General features: G+C 50.8%; 1 protein-coding gene across 6 annotated transcripts in view; it reads right to left on the bottom strand.

The window, feature by feature from the left end:
• Positions 1-23,983, bottom strand: part of nectin1b (nectin cell adhesion molecule 1b) — a 630,230-nt gene that overhangs the window by 55,365 nt on the left and 550,882 nt on the right. For 3 of the 6 annotated variants that reach the window (XM_085967689.1, XM_085967691.1, XM_085967694.1), the window contains 2 exons: positions 8,954-9,140; positions 2,458-2,542 (listed from right to left, as the gene is read on the bottom strand). In XM_085967689.1, coding sequence (XP_085823815.1) covers positions 8,997-9,140 — 144 coding nt within the window. In that variant the 3' untranslated portion in view covers positions 2,458-2,542; positions 8,954-8,996. Of the gene's footprint in view, positions 1-1,789; positions 2,543-8,953; positions 9,141-23,983 lie in introns of those variants that run through there. The other 3 variants (XM_085967688.1, XM_085967692.1, XM_085967690.1) reach the window with 2 other exon arrangements.

The raw sequence follows: 23,983 nt of genomic DNA on the forward strand, positions 1-23,983 counted from the left end.
TGGGAAGGAGTTTGGGATATTGGGATTCTATATTATGGGAGTGAATGGGAAAGGGTTTGAGTTATTGGGATTCTATATTATGGGAATGAATGGGAAGGGGTTTGGGATTTTGGGATTCTATATTATGGGAGGAGTTTAAGAGGCGGGAGTCCTATGCTAGGGTAATTCGCCTTCTCATTTTGCATGTATCCAAGATGTTAAAAATAAAAACAGTGGAATCATCGTGTAGCTGAAGGGTGGCTGATCTCACTAAGAGGCAAAAAAAGCAGCTTCCAAGTAACACACATCATGTCACCGGGCTGATTCACTGTGTTTATCAGTCAGTGTCTGTGTGCTTCTGACAACACCAGCAAGCCACCTCTCCACCAGACTGGCTGAAAATAATCCAGGTACTCTTCAATTCTTTCTATAACAAGTGACACTTTCAAACCCAGCCTTTGTTTAAAATAAAAATGCCACTGGGGCCATTAAACTATAAACTGTCAAATTCACAACTCTATATGGAGAATATTTCCATCATTAAAATAGTTTTTGACAAAGTGCTCCTACATCGCCCAAAGAAAGTGCTACTGAGGCACACAGTGCAGCGAGATCTCAGCCTCAATCTCAGCTTTACGCTGTATTCATGGCTCTCAATTGGGGCAACACTCAAGGCTGTGCAATTAACCTCAGTTCCCTGAAGTAGGGAGGAGGAGAAAATCGGCCAGGACTCCTGCTCCTGATCGCTATCCCGCAAGATTCACTGGATAGCGAGTGTGTGGACATCGGGTGAGGGCAGGGTTGGGATCAGCTTTGATGCCCTCGTGTTGAACGCTCTGCTGACACTTTACTGTCTAGCCTTGCACATGTGGAAGGCTACTTGGTTGAGATACCAGAGCCAGGAAGTACCCATGGAACCTGTGCCCCAGCAAGAGTCAGTGCCTTCAGAACAGGGAGAAAATTGAAGAAGAAGAATTCAAATGGTTCTTGTTTGTCTAGCACCAGTGGTCACTCTACCCTCGGCACACCCATGGCTTACAGGTCCTACAAAACCTTCATGAGAAACGCACTGGATTATATAGTCGGCTGTTACTACTTCCCATTCCTCCAAATCTCCTGTCCTCTTCATCCCTTGCCTGCTGCACATCCCCCTTTAGTTCTTCAGGCAGTGACTCGTCTAGTCCCGACTCGGTCTCCAGCACTGCACCAATTCCGGGTCCCGAGGTTGTTCCACTCAGGCCCGAGTATATTGATGATATTCTGGATTTTTTTTTAACAAATCTGTTTTTTAACATAAGGAAGTTTTATTCCACTGACTTGTTTATAGAAGGCTTCAGTTTCAGACTGAACTCTTCTTTACAAACTGTTAAAGGATGAATTAGCAGCTAATCTTTAGACTGTCACACCCTCCGATTCCCAGCCCCTACTGTCAGCATCAACGCTGCTTTGTGACTGGGTAAAGAGGAGGGGGCTCCTGCAGGCCAGGCTGAGTGTTGCTAACCTTCCACCCTGGCCGCACCCCTCCCCAGAGAAGGCCGGTTCCACACTTACTGAATATTCCTGGCTCACTGCAAAAATCAATCTTAAAATGGAGGCTTTGCACCAATCACTGCTCACACACAAAAGCAGAAATGCACCACAGAATATTGGGTCATGGATCACACTCTCTAGGATTGGCCAACCATCACCACAACACGGGGACCGCAATCAGCCAAGTGCACATGCCCACTAGACCTGGCCCTCCGCAACACAACGAGCTCGCCATTGGACACAGAACGCTGCTGGTTATTGATCAGCCACTGATCACGGGGCAGTGGGGACAAAAATAACTGGCTTGCAAGCCGAAATTCCTGCATGTAAAGAAAGACCCGAGCCCAGTGCATCAAACACAGCAGCAGCAGCATTGTATACCCACCGTCACTTGCACAAGAACAATATCAAACGCCACTAACAACTTTCAACATTCCCCCCCTCCCCCCGCCCCCCCTGTCGATTTACATGCCGCAGTGTCTTGGCTCACAAGCCGACACTCCTGATAGTGTCAGTCCAAAAACAGTCTCGCCAGGCCTCGGGCAGGAGAGGATTGCGTGCGTTTGTGTTCACGTCGACACTTAACACTACTCGTGAAGGCAAAGTCACGGCGTTAACCCTTTCGAAACCAGCGCGGTAGAACTGTTCCCCGTTTGTGTGCCACATGCGGTGCGAGAGAGTGAAACAAAACTTCAGTCCCATTGGTTAACAAAGGGTTAAGCAGCTTTCCGGCCAAAGTCTGAAGGAGGGGTTTTGAGTTGCTGGACATGGGCTCAGCGCTGTGTCCTCACGGTTACTGTTGCTCAGCGACGCTCATTCACACGTACTGTTCTTTTGGGTAAATGTACGGTGCCCGGGAGCCAGGCTGGGGGGATCTGGGAGAGGTGCTGGGACAGTGGGAAGGGTCTGGGGGTCGATACGATAACTGATTATAAATAGGGTGGAGTTGCTCCAAGTAGTCGTCATGGTAATCGTGCTGGCCACTCACGTATGCATCCTCATCTGATAGTTCTTCATAGCGATTCCCATTGTACTGTGGAGGTAAAGACAAGTCAGACTTCAAAATCAGCTTTGTGCTCTGCTTCGAGAATTCAAGCAACATTTCTCAACAGAAATCCACTAATAAACTCTTAGATTAACCAGGGCTCCCCCTCAGCTCCCCTGAGGGTCACTGATTCTCGTTGGGATACAGATCCACAGGTGACAGCCACCCTCTGAAACCTCACTCACATTCCCAGTCTTTGGGCAGGATTTTCATTGGGCCGTGGAGGCGGGATTGGAGGCGTGTGGGGGGTTAAAATCCCGAAATCGGGGGGCACGAACCCATCCCGCCCCCAACCCGCCTCCATGCCAGTTTCAAAGGAGGCGGGTACCCGACCCACACTGGGACCCGCCTCCCCAAGACGGGAAGGGGATTAGTGCCAATTAACTGCCTGTTAACAGGCAGTTTTTAGCCTAATCCCTATTTTTATTCCTGAAGTGTGGGATTCCCGACGGCTCCAAACTATACCAAGTTAGCGAGGCGGGCCGTCAGGCTGAAGGGGTCGAGATGTCCGGTGTTCAGGTGAGTGATGGGTGCATGAGTGCAGAGGTAAGTGTGTTTGATGTGTTTAAAGAAGTTTTACTTACCTTTACAGCCTTCCTTCCTTCAGGTCTCAGGAGTCCCTCATCTCACCGGCACAGAAAGCAGAATGGCCGCGATCTGTCAAAAATTGCAGCATTCAGCTTTCTGTTCCGGGGAGATCTCTAAATCAGCCTGAGAGGAAGGAATTAACTTGGAGTACAGATTGTCAGTGTTTGTCTTGACAGATGAAATATCAATCTGTGACGTCACCTGTTGCCAGGTGGCCCTTAATTGACCTGCTGAGCCCACTGGGCGGGCTCAATAAGGTCAATCAAGTCAAAATCGCGTGGGTTGGCTACAACTCGATGGAGACGGGACTACAACCCTGAAAGTTGTAGTCCCGCCTCCTACCCGACTCCTCAATGAAAATCCAGCCCTTTGTGTGTGAGAGCCCGATACTGATCTCACCCAACGTTCACGCATGTGAGCGCACACACACGTGTGCACACATACTTTGGGAATTGCAAACACAGTAAATTCACCCATTCACCAGCTAATGCAACCCATCTGCCCCTAGCCATTGATCAGGCTGGGATGCAGAGTGTGCACGTTCCGTTCTGTGTGAACAGAGAAACCTTCCTTTCGATTGCCCAGGGGACTGAAACTCACGAGTTTCAGTGAAGTTGGATCTGGGTGAGGATTGGTGAGCTAGTTAGGATTGGTTTACATTGTGCTTCACTGGACAGCTCATCAAAACTGTGCCTCTGTGTTCAAATCCCTCCATGGCCTCGCCCTCCCTATCTCTGTAACCTCCTCCAGCCCTACAACCCTCCAAGATCTCTGCGCACCTTCTATTCTGGCCTCTTGCGCAACCCTGATTTACATCGCTCCACCATTGGCGCGTGCCTGCATCTGCCTGGGCCCTAGGCTCTGGAATTCCCTCCCTAAACCTCTCTGCATTTCTACCTCTCTCCTCCTTTAAAACGCTCCTTAAAACCTACCTCTTTGACCACCTGTCCTAATATCTCCTTATGTGGCCCTGTGTCAAATTTTGTCTGATAATCGCTCCTGTGCAGCGCCTTGGGACGTTTTATTACGTTAAAGGCGCTGTATAAATGCAAGTTGTTGTTGAATGGTTTAAGGAGAGGGTCAGAGAGAAAATTCTATTGTAGCAAAAAAGAGTGAGTTTTTTGTCTCACTCACGGATGGAGTTGGGTTAACGTCTGGGGAGGAGCAGGATCTGTGGGTGTAATTCTTCTTTAATTACTCCTTCAGGACAGACACTGAATCTCGTTGATTCACCAGAGGCAACCCCACTCCCGCCTGCATGCAAAGTGCTGGGAAGAAATTACAATCATTAGCCCATCATCTCAGGTGTAATACAAAGGATTCATTCCCTCGGCAAACATCCTTAAATTCACTGAGTGCATTTTCCTGTCACTCATGCCTGTGAGTGGAGCACTATAATAAGCTCATTGATCAACGGGCTTCCCCTCTGAAAAGAAACGGCTTTCACGGATCTTTCTCCCCCTGAAGGTGCTGACTCTTATAAGGGTACTGGGTCCCTGGAATGTCATCTCCATACCCCAGTATTCCTCTTCTCTATAGCCCAGTGCTCCCAGTGTATCTCTGTATTCCACTGTTCCCCAGTCCAATCTCCTCTGTATCCAGCTGTTCGCCTGTACACCTCCTCTGTATCCAGCTGTTCCCCTGTACACCTCCTCTGTATCCAGCTGTTCCCCTGTACACCTCCTCTGTATCCAGCTGTTCCCCTGTACACCTCCTCTGTACCCAGCTGTTCCCCTGTACACCTCCTCTGTATCCAGCTGTTCCTCTGTACACCTCCTCTGTATCCAGCTGTTTTCTAGCTGCCGTCCAAGGGCATTTATTGTGAGAAGCCAATGGCCAATCACAGGACACCTCTGCCGCACCTTCTGGTAACCAATCAAGCTTGGCGGTTTGACACCTGTCTGCCTTCCTGACTGGCTGGTGTGGGGCAGTAGGGGGAGGGAGTGGAATATAACTGGTTATGGGGGGGCTGGGGGGGCGGGGGATTGAGTGACAAAGAATGGATTCTGCTGATGTCTATGTTTCTCTAACACCGAATTCACCTCCTTCTCATTGTGTATAATTTACTGACTGAGAGGGTGGGGAGTTGCTCCCAGACCCCAATTATTGACAGTACAGGAGGTTAACCCCCCCCAGTCCTGTGCTTGGCACTTTTGGCCTGGTTACGAGAGCTCGCTGTGAGGTAATTGTGGATACCCAGCCACCATTCTGTAGAGTGGCTCACTGCAACATCAACATCAATAACCCAGCCAATTAATGGCTGATCTTAAATATTACAGGCCAATCAATCAAAGACAGGAAATTAGTCAATTAACTCCAACATCTAGAATCAACAGCAAGAGTTAGGTGAACATGAGATAATAATTACCCAGCAATAGCGTTATCCTGCCTGGAGTCTGTTCTTGCAACACACTTAACAATCACACGATACATATTTTATGAGGCATTTGCTTCCAGGCTAACAGGTGATACGTGCAAGGTCATGCAATGTTCAGGTGAGGTTTGAAGATTACAAAGACTGAGTATCCCTTTAAGGGTCTTGAAATCATTCCAAAAACAGACAGGCTACTTTAACAAATCCCAGCACTCTGAGTTCCATTTTGTTGGGGATTGACCTTTCCTTACTTTGAAATAAAAACTGAAAATCTTGGATAGTGAGACAATCAGCTGTGTTGGTGCTCCAGGATGGACCTGCTCCTACATTGGAAGATCTCCTCAGTTCATAGAATTACATACAGCACAGAACCAGGCTATTCATCCCAACTGGTCTGTGCTGGTGTTTATGCTCCACACGAGCCTCCTCCCACCCTCCTCATCTCACCCTATCACCATATCCTTCTATTCCTTTCTCCCTCATGTGTTTATCTAGCTTCCCCTTAAATGCATCTCTGCTATTCGCCTCAACCACTCCCTGTGGTAGCGAGTTCCACATTCTCACCACCCTCTGGGTAAAGAAGTTTCTCCTGAATTTCCTATTGGATTTATTAGTGACTATTTTATATTTATGACCCCGAGTTCTGGTCTCCCCCACAAGTGGAAACATCTTCTCTACATCTAACCTATCAAACCCTTTTGTAATTTTAAAGACCTCTATCAGGTCACCTCTCAGCTTTCTCTTTTTTACAGAAAGGAGCCCCAGCCTGTTCAGTCTTTCCTGATAGTTATAACCGCTCAGTTCTGGTATTTTCTTGAAGGGTCGTTCCAGAGATATTTCAGAGGCTGTGAGTTTCGAACATTTCCTGGTTTCTCTCATTATCTCTCTCTCATTCTGGTATTGCCCTTCACCAAGAAGCCCGCCACGGCTACCTGGCAAGGACCAAATGTCTCATGATCTGGGACACCGGAGAGGCAGGAGCAGGGCTGTACCATCTGCTGCAAGGAAACCTGCAGCCACCGCGTAGCACAGGGCTGGGCACATCCAGAGATGGAGACAGTCAGCTATGGGCTCAAGCTTTGGTTCATCTCCTTGCAGGCAAGCAGCAATGCTGATCTGAGGGAAAGGTGCCATGGAGCGTCAGAGTGTAACCCTCCTCACCACCACCTCAGGCAGCATCACCTAGGGTACAATTCTAAAGGGGGGGCATGAACAGAGTGACCTGGGGGTATATGTGCACAAATCGTTGAAGGTGACAGAGCAGGTTGAGAGAGCGGTTAAAAAAGCTTACAGGATCCTGGGCTTCATAAATAGAGGCATAGAGTACAAAAGCAAGGAAGTTATGATGAACCTTTATAAAACACTGCTTCGGCCCCAACTGGAGTATTGTGTCCAATTCTGGGCACCGCATTTTAGGAAGGATGTGAAGGCCTTAGAGAGGGTGCAGAAAAAATTTATAAGAATGATTGCAGGGATGAGGGACTTCAGTTACGTGGATAGACTGGAGAAGCTGGGGTTGTTCTCCTTAGAGCAGAGAAGGTTGAGAGGAGATTTGATAGATGTGTTCAAAATCATGAGGGGTCTGGACAGAGTAGATAGAGTGAAACTGTTCCCATTGGCGGAAGGGTCAAGAACCAGAGGAGACAGATTCAAGGTGTTTGGCAAAAGAACCAAAGGCAACATGAGGAAAAACTTTTTAACGCAGCGAGTGGTTAGGATCTGGAATGCACTGCCTGAAAGGGTGGTGGAGGCAGACGCAATCGTGGCTTTCAAAAGGGAATTGGTTAAGTACCCGGGGGGAAAGATTTGCAAGGCTACAGGGAAAGGGCGGGGGAGTGGGTCTAGCTGAAGTGCTCTTGCAGAGAGCCGGCATGGGCTCGATGGGCCGAATTACCTTCTTCTGTGCTGTAACCATTTTATGATTCTATACCGTCAACAGATGCCATCAAACATGGCCTTAGGTGCTGGCTCTTCTGTCACTTGCTTGCAAACTCATGCCCTTCATTTTTTTGTCTCTTCTAAGTCCCCATGGTTCAGATGTTTTCTGAGGCTTTCAGAATTATTTTTTCCCAACTGTGATGCACAGTCACCATCCCTTGAAATTTAACTTGCCTATAATGTTTCTGCTCCCACCACTAGTATGCTCCCTAGACTCATCCAAGTCTGCCCCTGAAGCTATGCTGAAGGAGCTGACACTGGAAAGTTAGGTATAAATAGCACAAATCCATTTTAGTAAGTATAAAACTAGCCTATATCCACACTGGAGTAAGTCATGCTGAGTATCAATCAGCCGCACAGTGCAAGGAGCCTGGGAGGCAAACGCCCTTAAAGGCCCCGGCAAAGGCCTTCTTTGCCCCCTCTATGTATAACAGCATGTGGATCTTCCTGAGAATGCTGCGATCGGTTAAAATAGAGTTCTGTTTATGTCTCTTTATACTGAAACTGGCCATCGTGGTTAGAGTGAACTGTGTGTATCTCCACAGAGGCTGGTTAACAGTCTACAGGACCTGCGAACATGAGATGAATGAGGACAATCATTCTTTCTTTCCCTGGAGATAGAACATCTTGCTGTGTCCCACCATTGTTGAGTATATTCAAGGCTGAGATCGATAGATTTTTGGATTCTAGCGGAATCGAGGGATATGGGGATCGGGTGGGAAAGTGAAGTTGAGTTTGAAGATCAGCCATGATCTTACTGAATGGTGGAGCAGGCTCGAGGGGCCGAATGGCCGACTCCTGCTCCTAATTCTTATGTTCTTATCACCTACCTGAAATTAGCACAACTCACCCAACAAATTGTAAATAAGTGTTAGTGCCAATCAGCTCCCAGACTCACCCAGCAAAGTGTGAATGGGGGTCATTTTGACTTTGTGTGTTAGGGTAAACCAGGCGCCAGCGAGTTGGCAGCCCGTTTCACATCTCTCCTGATTCCTATCTCCACGGATTAATCGGGCTGCCCATTCGCTATTGCCCGTTTGGTACTATCGCGCAGTCAGAATCTAGCCCAGCGAGCCGGAGCTAGGGGCAGTACTTTAAACCCACCGCCATTCGGACAGGAGCCACTGGGCCTGACCAGCTTCAGAGGAAGTATTGAATCGTCACTCTGCACAAGACCACTTAACCAGGAATACAGTGCTCTAGGCAATCCCGCAGCACGCATTTATAGAAACCCTTGGATTTATTCCACAGCATGCCATGCGAGGTGCAGCTGGTCACTTCAGCAACCAGTGCAATATGTTAAAACATTCCTTAGAAACATACGTTTAAAGCAATCAGGGGGTCTCCTTAAAGGTGTGAATAATTACTGAAATTGATCTGTCCATAAACCGGAACATGCACTGAGGCCAATCAGTGATGGAACCATGCCACAAGGTGCATTGCGTGCAGTGGTGAGCAGATTACTTGGAAGGACAAGAGGGGGGAGTGCAGAAGTGTACCTGGAGGTCAAAGGTCTGAGGGAAAGGCCTACAGAGGCATGCTTTAGCGTAAGTTAGGCTGGATGGTTGCGTACTCGACAAGATCTCCGCCAGCGTGAATGGAAGTCCGAGGGCTGGGGTGTGAAGAGGCCAGAGCGGTAGTGTCGAGCTCGGCATATTGGATGTCATAGTCCTTGGCACCAGGAGTCTAGAGTTGAGAGTGACAGGAGGTGGGGAGGGAGGGAGAGAGAGAGAGAGAGAGAGAGAGATTCAAGGCAAGAGAGGAAAGACAAGAGAGGGAAAAAAAAGTCAGTAACAGAGAAAAAAAAAACTGATGCAGAAACAAAATAATAAAACAGTAAAATAATCAGCACAACTGGAGCTGGCTGGGGTTCAGATTAGAGATAACCTCAACTAACAGTCACTCCCTCTGTAAAATCTGATAGCCAACATATTAAAATCTGACCATTGCCTTATAATTTAGGAAATAGAAGGGCCCAATCCCCGGAATGGCAGTTGTTCCGTGTGCCTGTTCAGCAGATCACGTTCCACAAGCTGGCTGCTCACCATTCTTTTGTCCGTTAACTTAAAGACCAGATAACCTTATGGAAGGAAAGGGCTTGTATTTTATACAGCGTCTTACACCACCTCAGGACGTCCCACAGCGCTTTACAGCCAATGAAGTACTTTTGAAGTGTAGTCACTGTTGTAATGTAGGAAATGTGGCAGCTAATTTGCGCACAGCAAGCTCCCACAAACAGCAATGAGATACATGACCAGATAATCTGTTTTAGGCGTTGGTTGAAGGATAAATATTGGCCCCAGGACACAGGGGAGAACTCTCTTGCTCTTCTTCCAATAATGCAGTGGGGTCTCTTACGTCCGCCAGAGAGGGAAGATGGGGCCTCGGTTTCATCCGAAAGATGGGGCCTCGGTTTCATCCGAAAGATGGGGCCTCGGTTTCATCCGAAAGATGGGGCCTCGGTTTCATCCGAAAGATGGGGCCTCGGTTTCATCCGAAAGATGGGGCCTCGGTTTCATCCGAAAGACGGCACCTCCGACAGTGAACTGCTCCCTCAGTACCACACCGGGAGTGTCAGCCTGGATTATGTACTCAAGTCTCTGGAGTGGGACTTGAACCCACGACTTTCTGAGAGAGCTACCACTGAGCCAAGGCGGACATCTTGGGAAGATTGCGGGCGATATCCTGGGACGAGCTGTCAGGAGCCAGATTACTCACCAGTGGCTTCATGGTGATGCCAAAGTTTCAAGGCTCGGCAATGATGTCATTAGTGAAGGGGTCGGAGGTCCCCGGTAAAGGCTGCGTGCAACGGAGCCACAATGACCACCAACTCCCAGCTTCCACTCCGCCCTGCACTGAGGCAGCTGCGATCAGCTGGATTCACGGAGGGCACTACACCTAACCTCAGCTTCCCCCTGGGCTAGGGAGGGGAAAATCGGCAGATCCTGATAATCTGTGTGGACATCTGGTGAGCCCACATGTGTGAGATACCAGAGGATGCCAGGTGATCACGGAACTTGCACGCCAGTAAAACTTAGCACCTGCTGGACTGTACCCAGAGTGTCAGTGCCTGTTGAACCCTAGTGAGAGTCAGTGTCTGTGGAACCCGTACCCCAGTGAGAGTCAGTGTCTGTGGACCTGCACCCTAGTGAGAGTCAGTGTCTGTGGAACTGTACCCCAGTGAGTGTCAGTGTCTGTGGAACTGTACCCCAGTGACAGTCAGTGTCTGTGGAACTGTACCCCAGCGAGAGTCAGTGCCTGTGGAACTGTACCCCAGTGAGAGTCAGTGTCTGTGGAGCTGTACCCCAGTGAGAGTCAGTGTCTGTGGAACTGTACCCCAGTGAGAGTCAGTGTCTGTGGAACTGTACCCCAGTGAGAGTCAGTGTCTGTGGAACTGTACCCCAGTGAGAGTCAGTGTCTGTGGAACTGTACCCCAGTGAGAGTCAGTGTCTGTGGAACTGTACCCCAGTGAGAGTCAGTGTCTGTGGAACTGTACCCCAGTGAGAGTCAGTGCCTGTGGAACTGTACCCCAGTGAGAGTCAGTGTCTGTGGAACTGTACCCCCTTGAGAGTCAGTGTCTGAGGAACTGTACCCCAGTGAGAGTCAGTGCCTGTGGAACTGTACCCCAGTGAGAGTCAGTGTCTGTGGAACTGTGCCCCAGTGAGAGTCAGTGTCTGTGGAACTGTACCCCAGTGAGAGTCAGTGTCTGTGGAGCTGTACCCCAGTGAGAGTCAGTGTCTGTGGAACTGTGCCCCAGTGAGAGTCAGTGTCTGTGGAACTGTACCCCAGTGAGAGTCAGTGTCTGTGGAACTGTACCCCAGTGAGAGTCAGTGTCTGTGGAACTGTGCCCCAGTGAGAGTCAGTGTCTGTGGAACTGTACCCCAGTGAGAGTCAGTGTCTGTGGAACTGTACCCCAGTGAGAGTCAGTGTCTGTGGAACTGTACCCCAGTCAGAGTCAGTGTCTGTGGAACTGTACCCGAGTGAGAGTCAGTGTCTGTGGAACTGTACCCCAGTGAGAGTCAGTGCCTGTGGAACTGTACCCCAGTGAGAGTCAATGTCTGTGGAACTGTACCCCAGTGAGACTCAGTGTCTCTGGAACAGTACCCCAGTGAGAGTCAGTGTCTGTGGAACTGTACCCCAGTGAGAGTCAGTGTCTCTGGAACTGTACCCCAGTGAGAGTCAGTGTCTGTGGAACTGTACCCCAGTGAGAGTCAGTGTCTGTGGAACTGTACCCCAGTGAGAGTCAGTGTCTGTGGAACTGTACCCCAGCGAGAGTCAGTGTCTGTGGAACTGTACCCCAGTGAGAGTCAGTGTCTGTGGAACTGTACCCCAGCGAGAGTCAGTGTCTGTGGAACTGTACCCCAGTGAGAGTCAGTGTCTGTGGAACTGTACCCCAGTGAGAGTCAGTGTCTGTGGAACTGTGCCCCAGTGAGAGTCAGTGTCTGTGGAACTGTACCCCAGTGAGAGTCAGTGTCTGTGGAACTGTACCCCAGTGAGAGTCAGTGTCTGTGGAACTGTGCCCCAGTGAGAGTCAGTGTCTGTGGAACTGTACCCCAGTGAGAGTCAGTGTCTGTGGAACTGTACCCCAGTGAGAGTCCGTGTCTGTGGAACTGTACCCCAGTGAGAGTCGGTGTCTGTGGAACTGTACCCCAGTGAGAGTCAGTGTCTGTGGAACTGTACCCCAGTGAGAGTCAGTGTCTGTGGAACGGTACCCCAGTGAGAGTCAGTGTCTGTGGAACTGTACCCCAGTGAGAGTCAGTGCCTGTGGAACTGTACCCCAGCGAGTGTCAATGTCTGTGGAACTGTACCCCAGTGAGAGTCAGTGCCTGTGGAACTGTACCCCAGTGAGAGTCAGTGTCTGTGGAACTGTACCGCAGTGAGAGTCAGTGTCTGTGGAACTGTACCCCAGTGAGAGTCAGTGTCTGTGGAACTGTACCCCAGTGAGAGTCAGTGTCTGTGGAACTGTACCCCAGTGAGAGTCAGTGTCTGTGGAACTGTACCCCAGTGGGAGTCAGTGTCTGTGGAACTGTACCCCAGTGAGTGTCAGTGTCTGTGGAACTGTACCCCAGTGAGAGTCAGTGTCTGTGGAACTGTACCCCAGTGAGAGTCAGTGTCTGTGGAACTGTGCCCCAGTGAGAGTCAGTGTCTGTGGAACTGTACCCCAGTGAGAGTCAGTGTCTGTGGAACTGTACCCCAGTGAGAGTCAGTGTCTGAGGAACTGTACCCCAGTGAGAGTCAGTGTCTGTGGAACTGTACCCCAGTGAGAGTCAGTGTCTGTGGAACTGTACCCCAGTGAGAGTCCGTGTCTGTGGAACTGTACCCCAGTGAGAGTCAGTGTCAGTGGAACTGTACCCCAGTGAGAGTCAGTGACTGTGGAACTGTACCCCAGTGAGAGTCAGTGCCTGTGGAACTGTGCCCCAGTGAGAGTCGGTGCCTGTGGAACTGTACCCCAGTGAGAGTCAGTGTCTGTGGAACTGTACCCCAGTGAGAGTCAGTGCCTGTGGAACTGTACCCCAGTGAGAGTCAGTGCCTGTGGAACTGTACCCCAGTGAGAGTCAGTCTCTGTGGAACTGTACCCCAGTGAGAGTCAGTGTCTGTGGAACTGTACCCCAGTGAGAGTCAGTGCCTGTGGAACTGTACCCCAGTGAGAGTCAGTGTCTGTGGAACTGTACCCCAGTGAGAGTCAGCGTCTGTGGAACTGTACCCCAGTGAGAGTCAGTGTCTGTGGAACTGTACCCCAGTGAGAGTCAGTGTCTGTGGAACTGTACCCCAGTGAGAGTCAGCGTCTGTGGAACTGTACCCCAGTGAGAGTCAGTGTCTGTGGAACTGTACCCCAGTGAGAGTCAGTGTCCGTGGAACTGTAGCCCAGTGAGAGTCAGTGACTCTCGGAGGGGCAGTGCGGAGAGAGCGCTGCACTGTAGGAGGGACAGTACTGAGGGAGCGCTGCAGTGTCAAAGATGCCGTCTTTCAGATGAGACGTTAAACCGAGGCCCCGTCTGCCCTCTCAGGGGAGTTCTCCCCAGTGTCCTGGCCAATATTTATCCCTCAATCAACATCACTAAAGCAGATGAGCTGGTCATTATCACATTACTGTTTGTGGGAGCTTGCTGTGTGCAAATTGGCTGCCGTGTTTCCTACATTACTACAGTGATTACACTTCAAAAGTACTTCAGTGGCTGTAAAGCGCTTTGGGACGTCCTGAGGTCGTGACAGGCGCTGTATAAATCAAGTTTGTTCTTTCTTTCTTAGAGGCACTCAGGCTGATTGCAGCTCACCACTCCCTGCCTCAGCTGGGAGAGAGTCAGAGGCAATGAAAGACATTTTATCAGAGCAAGGTTGTGTTGCACAGATTACAAATCACTGAAAGTTAACATGCAGGTACAGCAAGCAATTAGGAAGGCCAATGGTATGTTGGCCTTTATTGCAAGGAGGTTGGAGTATAAAAGTAAGGAAGTCTTGCTGCAATTATATTGGACTTCGGTGAGGCCACACCTGGAGTATTGTGCACAGTTCTAGTCTCTTTACCCAAGGAAGGATGTACTTGCCTTAGAGGGACTTCAACGAAGGTTCACTAGATTGATTTTTGGGATGAGAGGATTGTTCTATGAGGAGAGATCGAGTAGATTGGGCCTATACTCGCTGGATGTTTAGAAGAATGAGAGGCGATCTCATTGAAATGTATAAAATTCTTAGAGGGCTTGACAGGGTAGATGAATGGAGGATGTTTCCCCTGGCTGGAGAGTCTAGAACTAGAGGTCACAGTCTCAGGCTAAGGGGTTGGTCATTTAAGACTGAGATGAGGAGAAATTTCTTTACTGAGGGTTGTGAATCTTTGGAATTTTCCACCCCAGAGGGCTGTGGATGCTGAGTCGTTGAGTATATTCAAGGCTGAGATCGATAGATTTTTGGACTAAATCAAGGGATATGGAGATTGGACGGGAAAGTGGAGTGGAGGTCTCGAGTGGAGGCTTTCGATAAGGTCCCACATAAGAGATTAGCGTGCAAAATTAAGGCACATGGGATTGGGGGCAAGGTATTGACTTGGATAGAAAACTGGTTGGCGGACAGAAAGCAAAGAGTTGGAATAAACGGGTCGTTTTCCGAGTGGCAGGCAGTGACTAGTGGGGTACCGCAAGGATCGGTCCTAGGACCCCAGCTGTTCACAATATATATTAATGATCTGGATGAGGGAATTGGATGTAATATCTCCAAATTTGCAGACGACACAAAGCTGGGTGGGAGGGTAAGCTGTGAGGAGGATGTCGTGAAACTCCAGTACGATTTGGACAGATTGGGTGATTGGGCAGAAATATGGCAAATGCACTATAATGTGGATAAATGTGAGGTTATCCACTTTGGTGGCAAAAACAGGAAGGCAGATTATTATTTGAATGGCAATAGATTGGGAGAAGGGGAAGTGCAAAGAGACCTGGGTGTTCTTGTGCATCAGTCGCTGAAGGTAAGCATGCAGGTGCAGCAGGCGGTTAAGAAGGCAAATGGTATGTTGGCCTTCATAGCAAGAGGGTTCGAGTACAGGAACAAGGACGTCTTGCTACAGTTGTACAGGGCCTTGGTGAGACCGCACCTTGAGTACTGTGTGCAGTTTTGGTCGCCTTACCTGAGGAAGGACGTTCTTGCCATGGAAGGAGTGCAGCGAAGATTCACCAGGCTGATACCTGGGATGGCAGGAATGACGTATGAGGAGAGATTGTGTCGATTGGGCTTATACTCACTGGAGTTTAGAAAATTGAGAGGGGATCTCATCGAAACTTATAAAATTCTGTCAGGCCTGGACAGACTAGATGCAGGAAGGATGTTTATGATGGCCGGGGAGTCCAGAACCAGGGGTCATAGTCTAAGGATAAGGGGTAAGCCATTTAGGACTGAAATGAGGAGGAATTTCTTCACCCAGAGAGTGGTGAACCTGTGGAATTCTCTGCCACAGAGGGTGGTGGAGGCCAGTTCATTAAATATATTCAAAAAAGAGTTGGATATATTTCTTAAGGCTAAAGGGATCAAGGGATATGGGGAGAAGGCAGGGACAGCGTACTGAATTTGGATGATCAGCCATGATCTCATTGAATGGCGGAGCAGGCTCGAGGGGCCGAATGGCCTACTCCTGCTCCTATCTTCTATGTTTCTATGAATATCAGGCCTGATATTAAATGACGGAGCAGGCTCGAGGGGCCGAATGGCCGACTCCTGCTCCTATTTCTAAGGTTATAAATCTGCCGTGATGACTGCTGTTGTGTGAGAGCTCGGCAATTTGTGTCAAGGAAATTGTTCCATAAATGCTGTTATTTTTTCATTGTTAAGCGAGGCTTTTAAATAGGTTCCTGTCTGTCTCGAACCAATTTCCTCTAATGACTGGGAAAGGTTTCCACTGTTGGAAAGACATTAAGGAGTATGATGGAATGACTATATTGATTAGCAGGACTTTGGAAGCTGATGAGAATGGATGTGACACGGTGTAGACGGTAACAGTCAGTGGGATGAATGGATTACAGTGTAAACAACACACGCTTCCCTTTCAGCTCACACTTGACTGCCTTCATCAGCATTTCTGTGAAGACCAGAACACACAACATCTGAAATCAAACTGACCAATGGAGATGGACCCCGTTGTGTTCTAGTTAGTGGAATTGAATAGCGCACTGACTCAATCAGGACTTCTGCCAGTTTTGGTCACGAATATATTTGTAAAGATGGCTAGAGAACAAGCGCTAGACACACATATTGGTAGACAATAAACACTGTACCCCAGTGAGAGTCAGTGTCTGTGGAACTGTACCCCAGTGAGAGTCAGTGACTGTGGAACTGTACCCCAGTGAGAGTCAGTGTCTGTGGAACTGTACCCCAGTGAGAGTCAGTGTCTGTGGAACTGTACCCCAGTGAGAGTCAGTGTCTGTGGAACTGTACCCCAGTGAGAGTCAGTGCCTGTGGAACTGTACCCCAGTGAGAGTCACTGCCTGTGGAACTGTACCCCAGTGAGAGTCAGTGTCTGTGGAACTGTACACCAGTGAGAGTCAGTGTCTGTGGAACTGTACCCCAGTGAGAGTCAGTGTCTGTGGAACTGTACCCCAGTGAGTGTCAGTGTCTGTGGAACTGTACCCCAGTGAGTGTCAGTGACTGTGGAACTGTACCCCAGTGAGAGTCAGTGTCTGTGTAACTGTACCCCAGTGAGAGTCAGTGCCTGTGGAACTGTACCCCAGTGAGAGTCAGTGCCTGTGGAACTGTACCCCAGTGAGAGTCAGTGCCTGTGGAACTGTACCCCAGTGAGAGTCAGTGTCTGTGGAACTGTACCCCAGTGAGAGTCAGTGTCTGTGGAACTGTACCCCAGTGAGAGTCAGTGTCTGTGTAACTGTACCCCAGTGAGAGTCAGTGTCTGTGTAACTGTACCCCAGTGAGAGTCAGTGTCTGTGGAACTGTACCCCAGTGAGAGTCAGTGCCTGTGGAACTGTACCCCAGTGAGAGTCAGTGTCTGTGTAACTGTACCCCAGTGAGAGTCAGTGTCTGTGGAACTGTAACCCAGTGAGAGTCAGTGTCTGTGGAACTGTACCCCAGTGAGAGTCAGTGTCTGTGTAACTGTACCCCAGTGAGAGTCAGTGTCTGTGGAACTGTACCCCAGTGAGAGTCAGTGTCTGTGTAACTGTACCCCAGTGAGAGTCAGTGTCTGTGGAACTGTACCCCAGTGAGAGTCAGTGCCTGTGGAACTGTACCCCAGTGAGAGTCAGTGTCTGTGGAACCGTACCCCAGTGAGAGTCAGTGTCTGTGGAACTGTACCCCAGTGAGAGTCGGTGTCTGTGGAACTTTACCCCAGTGAGAGTCAGTGTCTGTGGAACTGTACCCCAGTGAGAGTAAGTGTCTGTGGAACTGTACCCCAGTGAGAGTCAGTGTCTGAGGAACTGTACCCCATGAGAGTCAGTGCCTGTGAAACTGTACCCCAGTGAGAGTCTGTGCCTGTGGAACTGTACCCTAGTGAGAGTCAGTGTCTGTGGAACTGTACCCCAGTGAGGGTCTGTGCCTGTGTAACTGTACCCCAGTGAGAGTCAGTGTCTGTGGAACTGTACCCCAGTGAGAGTCAGTGTCTGTGGAACTGTACCCCAGTGAGAGTCAGTGTCTGTGGAACTGTACCCCAGTGAGAGTCAGTGTCTGTGGAACTGTACCCCAGTGAGAGTCAGTGTCTGTGGAACTGTACCCCAGTGAGAGTCAGTGTCTGTGGAACTGTTCCCCAGTGAGAGTCAGTGTCTGTGGAATTGTACCCCAGTGAGAGTCAGTGTCTGTGGAACTGTACCCCAGTGAGAGCCAGTGCCTGTGGAAATGTACCCCAGTGAGAGTCAGTGTCTGTGGAACTGTACCCCAGTGAGATTCAGTGCCTGTGGAACTGTACCCCAGTGAGAGTCAGTGTCTGTGTAACTGTACCCCAGTGAGAGTCAGTGCCTGTGGAACTGTACCCCAGTGAGAGTCAGTGTCTGTGTAACTGTACCCCAGTGAGAGTCAGTGCCTGTGTAAATGTACCCCAGTGAGAGTCAGTGCCTGTGGAACTGTACCCCAGTGAGAGTCAGTGTTTGTGTAACTGTACCCCAGTGAGAGTCAGTGTCTGTGGAACTGTACCCCAGTGAGAGTCAGTGTCTGAGGAACTGTACCCCATGAGAGTCAGTGCCTGTGAAACTGTACCCCAGTGAGAGTCTGTGCCTGTGGAACTGTACCCTAGTGAGAGTCAGTGTCTGTGGAATGTACCCCAGTGAGGGTCTGTGCCTGTGGAACTGTACCCCAGTGAGAGTCAGTGTCTGTGGAACTGTACCCCAGTGAGAGTCAGTGACTGTGGAACTGTACCCCAGTGAGAGTCAGTGTCTGTGTAACTGTACCCCAGTGAGAGTCAGTGTCTGTGGAACTGTACCCCAGTGAGAGTCAGTGTCTGTGGAACTGTACCCCAGTGAGAGTCAGTGTCTGTGGAACTGTACCCCAGTGAGAGTCAGTGTCTGTGGAATTGTACCCCAGTGAGAGTCAGTGTCTGTGGAACTGTACCCCAGTGAGAGTCAGTGCCTGTGGAAATGTACCCCAGTGAGAGTCAGTGTCTGTGGAACTGTACCCCAGTGAGATTCAGTGCCTGTGGAACTGTACCCCAGTGAGAGTCAGTGTCTGTGTAACTGTTCCCTAGTGAGAGTCAGTGCCTGTGGAACTGTACCCCAGTGAGAGTCAGTGTCTGTGTAACTGTACCCCAGTGAGAGTCAGTGCCTGTGTAACTGTACCCCAGTGAGAGTCAGTGCCTGTGGAACTGTACCCCAGTGAGAGTCAGTGTCTGTGTAACTGTACCCCAGTGAGAGTCAGTGCCTGTGGAACTGTACCCCAGTGAGATTCAGTGCCTGTGGAACTGTACCCCAGTGAGAGTCAGTGTCTGTGTAACTGTACCCCAGTGAGAGTCAGTGCCTGTGGAACTGTACCCCAGTGAGAGTCAGTGTCTGTGGAACTGTACCCCAGTGAGAGTCAGTGTCTGTGTAACTGTACCCCAGTGAGAGTCAGTGTCTGTGTAACTGTACCCCAGTGAGAGTCAGTGCCTGTGGAACTGTACCCCAGTGAGAGTCAGTGTCTGTGGAACTGTACCCCAGTGAGAGTCAGTGTCTGTGGAACTGTACCCCAGTGAGAGTCAGTGTCTGTGGAACTGTACCCCAGTGAGAGTCAGTGTCTGTGGAACTGTACCCCAGTGAGATTCAGTGTCTGTGGAACTGTACCCCAGTGAGAGTCAGTGTCTGTGGAACTGTACCCCAGTGAGAGTCAGTGTCTGTGGAACTGTACCCCAGTGAGAGTCTGTGCCTGTGGAAATGTACCCCAAGATCAACCAGATAGGATAGGAAACAGAGATTAATTGCGAACGGTTGTTTTTTGGACTGGAGGAAGGTATACAGTGGTGTTCCCCAGGGGTCGGTTGTAGAACCACTGCTTTTCTTGATATATATTAATGACTTGGGCATGGGTGTACGGGGCACAATTTCAAAATATGCAGATCACACAAAACTTGGAAGTATAGTGCACAGTGAGGAGGAGAGTGATAGACTTCAGGAAGACATCGACAGGCTGGTGAAATGGGCGGGCACGTGGCAGATGAAATTTAACGCAGAAAAGTGTGAAGTGATACATTTTGCTAGATAGAATGAGAGGACATGAGATATAATCTAAAGGGTACAATCCTGAAGGGGGTGCACGAACAGAGAGACCTTGGGGAATGTGTACACAAATCGTTGAAGGTGGCAGGGCAGGTTGAGAAAGCAATTGAACAGGCTCACAGGATCCTGGGCTTCATGAATAGAGGTATAGCGTACAAAAGTGTGGAAATTATGATGAACCTGTATAAAACACTGGTTCGGCCTCAACTGGAGTACGGTGTCCAATTCTGGGCACCACACTTTAGGAAGGATGTGAAGGCCTTAGAGAGGGCGCAGAAAGGTTTTACGAGAATGATTCCAGGAATAAGGGACTTCAGTTTCGTGGATAGACTGGAGAAGCTGGGGTTGTTCTCCTTGGAGCAGAGAAGATTCAGAGGAAATTTGATAGAGGTGTTCAAAATCATGAGAGGTCTGGACAGAGTAGATAGAGAGAAACTGTTCCCATTGGCAGTAGGGTCGAGAACCACAGGACGCAGATTTAAGGTGATTGGCAGAAGAACCAAAGGCGACATGAGGAAAAAAAATTTTACGCAGCGAGTGGTTAGGATCTGGAATGCACTGCCTGAAAGGGTGGTGGAAACAAATTCAATCACCGCTTTCAAAAGGGAGTTGGATAAGTATCTTAAGGGAAAAAATTTGCAGGGCTACGGGGAAAGGGCAGGGGAGTGGGACTAACTGAAGTGCTGTTGCAGAGACCTGGCATGGGCTTGATGGGCCGAATGGCCTCCTGCCGTGCTGTACCCATTCTATGATTCGAGGGTGCTTTCCACCCCGTGGTGCATGCTTGGGTGCGGCACTCCGCCATTGATTCCATTCACCGATTGGAAAGTCAGTTTCTCTGATGAGATGGATCTTGAGGCCAGGAGAAGAGTGTTTGGTGGGGCAATGACCTGAGATTGATAGAGGAAAAACTTGTTTATGTAACGAGTGGTGAGGATTTGGAATGCTTGAAGGAGAAAAAATTGCAGGGCTATGGGGAAAGAGCGAGGAGTGGGACTAGCTGGATTGTTGTTCGAAAGAGCCGGCGCAGACTGGATGGGTCGAATTGCCTCCTTCGGTGCTGTGCTATTCGATGATGGTAGTTTGGACAGATTGTGATAAAATTAAAGACCAGCGCCGCACTGATCCTCTGCCTGTAGGTATCACTAGCTCAGCCAGTAAATAGTGCCGGAGCTGAGCTCAGGCTGACACATTGCTGCATGACCCACTCCTGGGTTTACAACCGCTACCCAATGTCACTGATTGTATGTGGAGCACTTTAGAACATCGAGATGTTATAAGGCACTACGTAAAGACAAGTCCTTTGAATATCACCAAAATTTCAGAATCCACAAGCTCACTAACCTCTGATTTATCTCTCCGTTACATTTTACAAACAGTCACTTTCCTCTCCCGTTACTCCTAAGCTCCAAATACATCATCCTGCACACACTTCCTCCTCCCCGTGTCTTCACCGTGTTGGAATCAAGAATCATCACCATGTCTCCGCTTCTAACTCATTGTTTCCCAGGACCTCAAAACTGTGGAACTCCTCCCCTCCCTCCCGCAATCTACAGCAGTTTAAAACCCAATCTTAGCATCAACTAACTCCAACCTCCTGATTGACCTCATCTTCTTTCATACTCTTTGCAATCCTGGCGGTCTCCTGCACTGTGGGCCTGCTCCATTATCCGGGATCTCAATAAAAATCAATTTAACCATGTTAGAAGAGCAGGAGGATGTGCTCTGTGTTGTGTCGTATCCTAACTCGCACCAAGTCCCGTTCACCCATCACCCCCTGTGATCACTGCCCCATGTCCTAACTCGCACCAAGTCCCGTTCACCCATCACCCCCTGTGATCACTGCCCCGTGTCCTAACTCGCACCCAGTCCCGTTCACCCATCACCCCCTGTGCTCACTGCCCCGTGTCCTAACTCGCACCCAGTCCCGTTCACCCATCACCCCCTGTGCTCACTGCCCAGTGTCCTAACTCACACCCAGACCCGTTCACCCATCACCCCCTGTGCTCACTGCCCCGTGTCCTAACTCGCACCAAGTCCCGTTCACCCATCACCCCCTGTGCTCACTGCCCCGTGTCCTAACTCACACCCAGTCCCGTTCACCCATCACCCCCTGTGCTCACTGCCCCGTGTCCTAACTCGCACCAAGTCCCGTTCACCCATCACCCCCTGTGCTCACTGCCCCGTGTCCTAACTCACACCCAGTCCCGTTCCCCCATCACCCTCTGTGCTCACTGCCCCGTGTCCTAACTCGCACCAAGTCCCGTTCACCCATCACCCTCTGTGCTCACTGCCCCGTGTCCTAACTCGCACCAAGTCCCGTTCACCCATCACCCCCTGTGCTCACTGCCCCGTGTCCTAACTCGCACCGAGTCCCGTACACCCATCACCCCGTGCTCACTGCCCCGTGTCCTAACTCGCACCGAGTCCCGTTCACCCATCACCCCCTGTGCTCACTGCCCCGTGTCCTAACTCGCACCAAGTCCCGTTCACCCATCACCCACTGTGCTCACTGCCCCGTGTCCTAACTCACACCCAGTCCCGTTCACCCATCACCCCCTGTGCTCACTGCCCCGTGTCCTAACTCACACCCAGTCCCGTTCACCCATCACCCCCTGTGCTCACTGCAACGTGTCCTAACTCACACCAAGTCCCGTTCACCCATCACCCACTGTGCTCACTGCCCCGTGTCCTAACTCACACCCAGTCCCGTTCACCCATCACCCCCTGTGCTCACTGCCCCATGTCCTAACTCGCACCAAGTCCCGTTCACCCATCACCCCCTGTGCTCACTGCCCCGTGTCCTAACTCACACCCAGTCCCGTTCACCCATCACCCCCTGTGCTCACTGCCCCGTGTCCTAACTCGCACCAAGTCCCGTTCACCCATCACCCCCTGTGCTCACTGCCCCGTGTCCTAACTCGCACCAAGTCCCGTTCACCCATCACCCCCTGTGCTCACTGCCCCGTGTCCTAACTCGCACCAAGTCCCGTTCACCCATCATCCCCTGTGCTCACTGCCCCGTGTCCTAACTCGCACCAAGTCCCGTTCACCCATCACCCCCTGTGCTCACTGCCCCGTGTCCTAACTCGCACCAAGTCCCGTTCACCCATCGCCCCCTGTGCTCACTGCCCCGTGTCCTAACTCGCACCAAGTCCCGTTCACCCATCACCCCCGTGCTCACTGCCCCGTGTCCTAACTCGCACCAAGTCCCGTTCACCCATCACGCCCTGTGCTCACTGCCCCATGTCCTAACTCGCACCAAGTCCCGTTCACCCATCACCCCCTGTGCTCACTGCCCCGTGTCCTAACTCGCACCCAGTCCCGTTCACCCATCACCCCCTGTGCTCACTGCCCCGTGTCCTAACTCACACCCAGTCCCGTTCACCCATCACCCCCTGTGCTCACTGCCCCGTGTCCTAACTCGCACCAAGTCCCGTTCACCCATCACCCCCTGTGCTCACTGTCCCGTGTCCTAACTCACACCCAGTCCCGTTCACCCATCACCCCCTGTGCTCACTGCCCCGTGTCCTAACTCGCACCAAGTCCCGTTCACCCATCACCCCCTGTGCTCACTGCCCCGTGTCCTAACTCACACCCAGTCCCGTTCACCCATCACCCCCTGTGCTCACTGCCCCGTGTCCTAACTCGCACCAAGTCCCGTTCACCCATCACCCCCTGTGCTCACTGTCCCGTGTCCTAACTCACACCCAGTCCCGTTCACCCATCACCCCCTGTGCTCACTGCCCCGTGTCCTAACTCGCACCCAGTCCCGTTCACCCATCACCCCCTGTGCTCACTGCCCCGTGTCCTAACTCGCACCAAGTCCCGTTCACCCATCACCCCCTGTGCTCACTGCCCCGTGTCCTAACTCGCACCAAGTCCCGTTCACCCATCACCCCCTGTGCTCACTGCCCCCGTGTCCTAACTCGCACCAAGTCCCGTTCACCCATCACCCCCTGTGCTCACTGCCCCGTGTCCTAACTCACACCCAGTCCCGTTCACCCATCACCCCCTGTGCTCACTGCCCCGTGTCCTAACTCGCACCAAGTCCCGTTCGCCCATCACCCCCTGTGCTCACTGCCCCGTGTCCTAACTCGCACCAAGTCCCGTTCGCCCATCACCCCCTGTGCTCACTGCCCCGTGTCCTAACTTGCACCAAGTCCCGTTCACCCATCACCCCCTGTGCTCACTGCCCCGTGTCCTAACTGGCACCAAGTCCCGTTCACCCATCACCCCCTGTGCTCACTGCCCCGTGTCCTAACTCGCACCAAGTCCCGTTCACCCATCACTCCCTGTGCTCACTGCCCCGTGTCCTAACTCACACCCAGTCCCGTTCACCCATCATCCTCTGTGCTCACTGCC

Source organism: Somniosus microcephalus, chromosome 26 (assembly GCF_052327205.1).
Source record: "Somniosus microcephalus isolate GS21.2 chromosome 26, FLI_Smic_1.0, whole genome shotgun sequence".
Taxonomy (NCBI): Eukaryota; Metazoa; Chordata; class Chondrichthyes; order Squaliformes; family Somniosidae; genus Somniosus; species Somniosus microcephalus.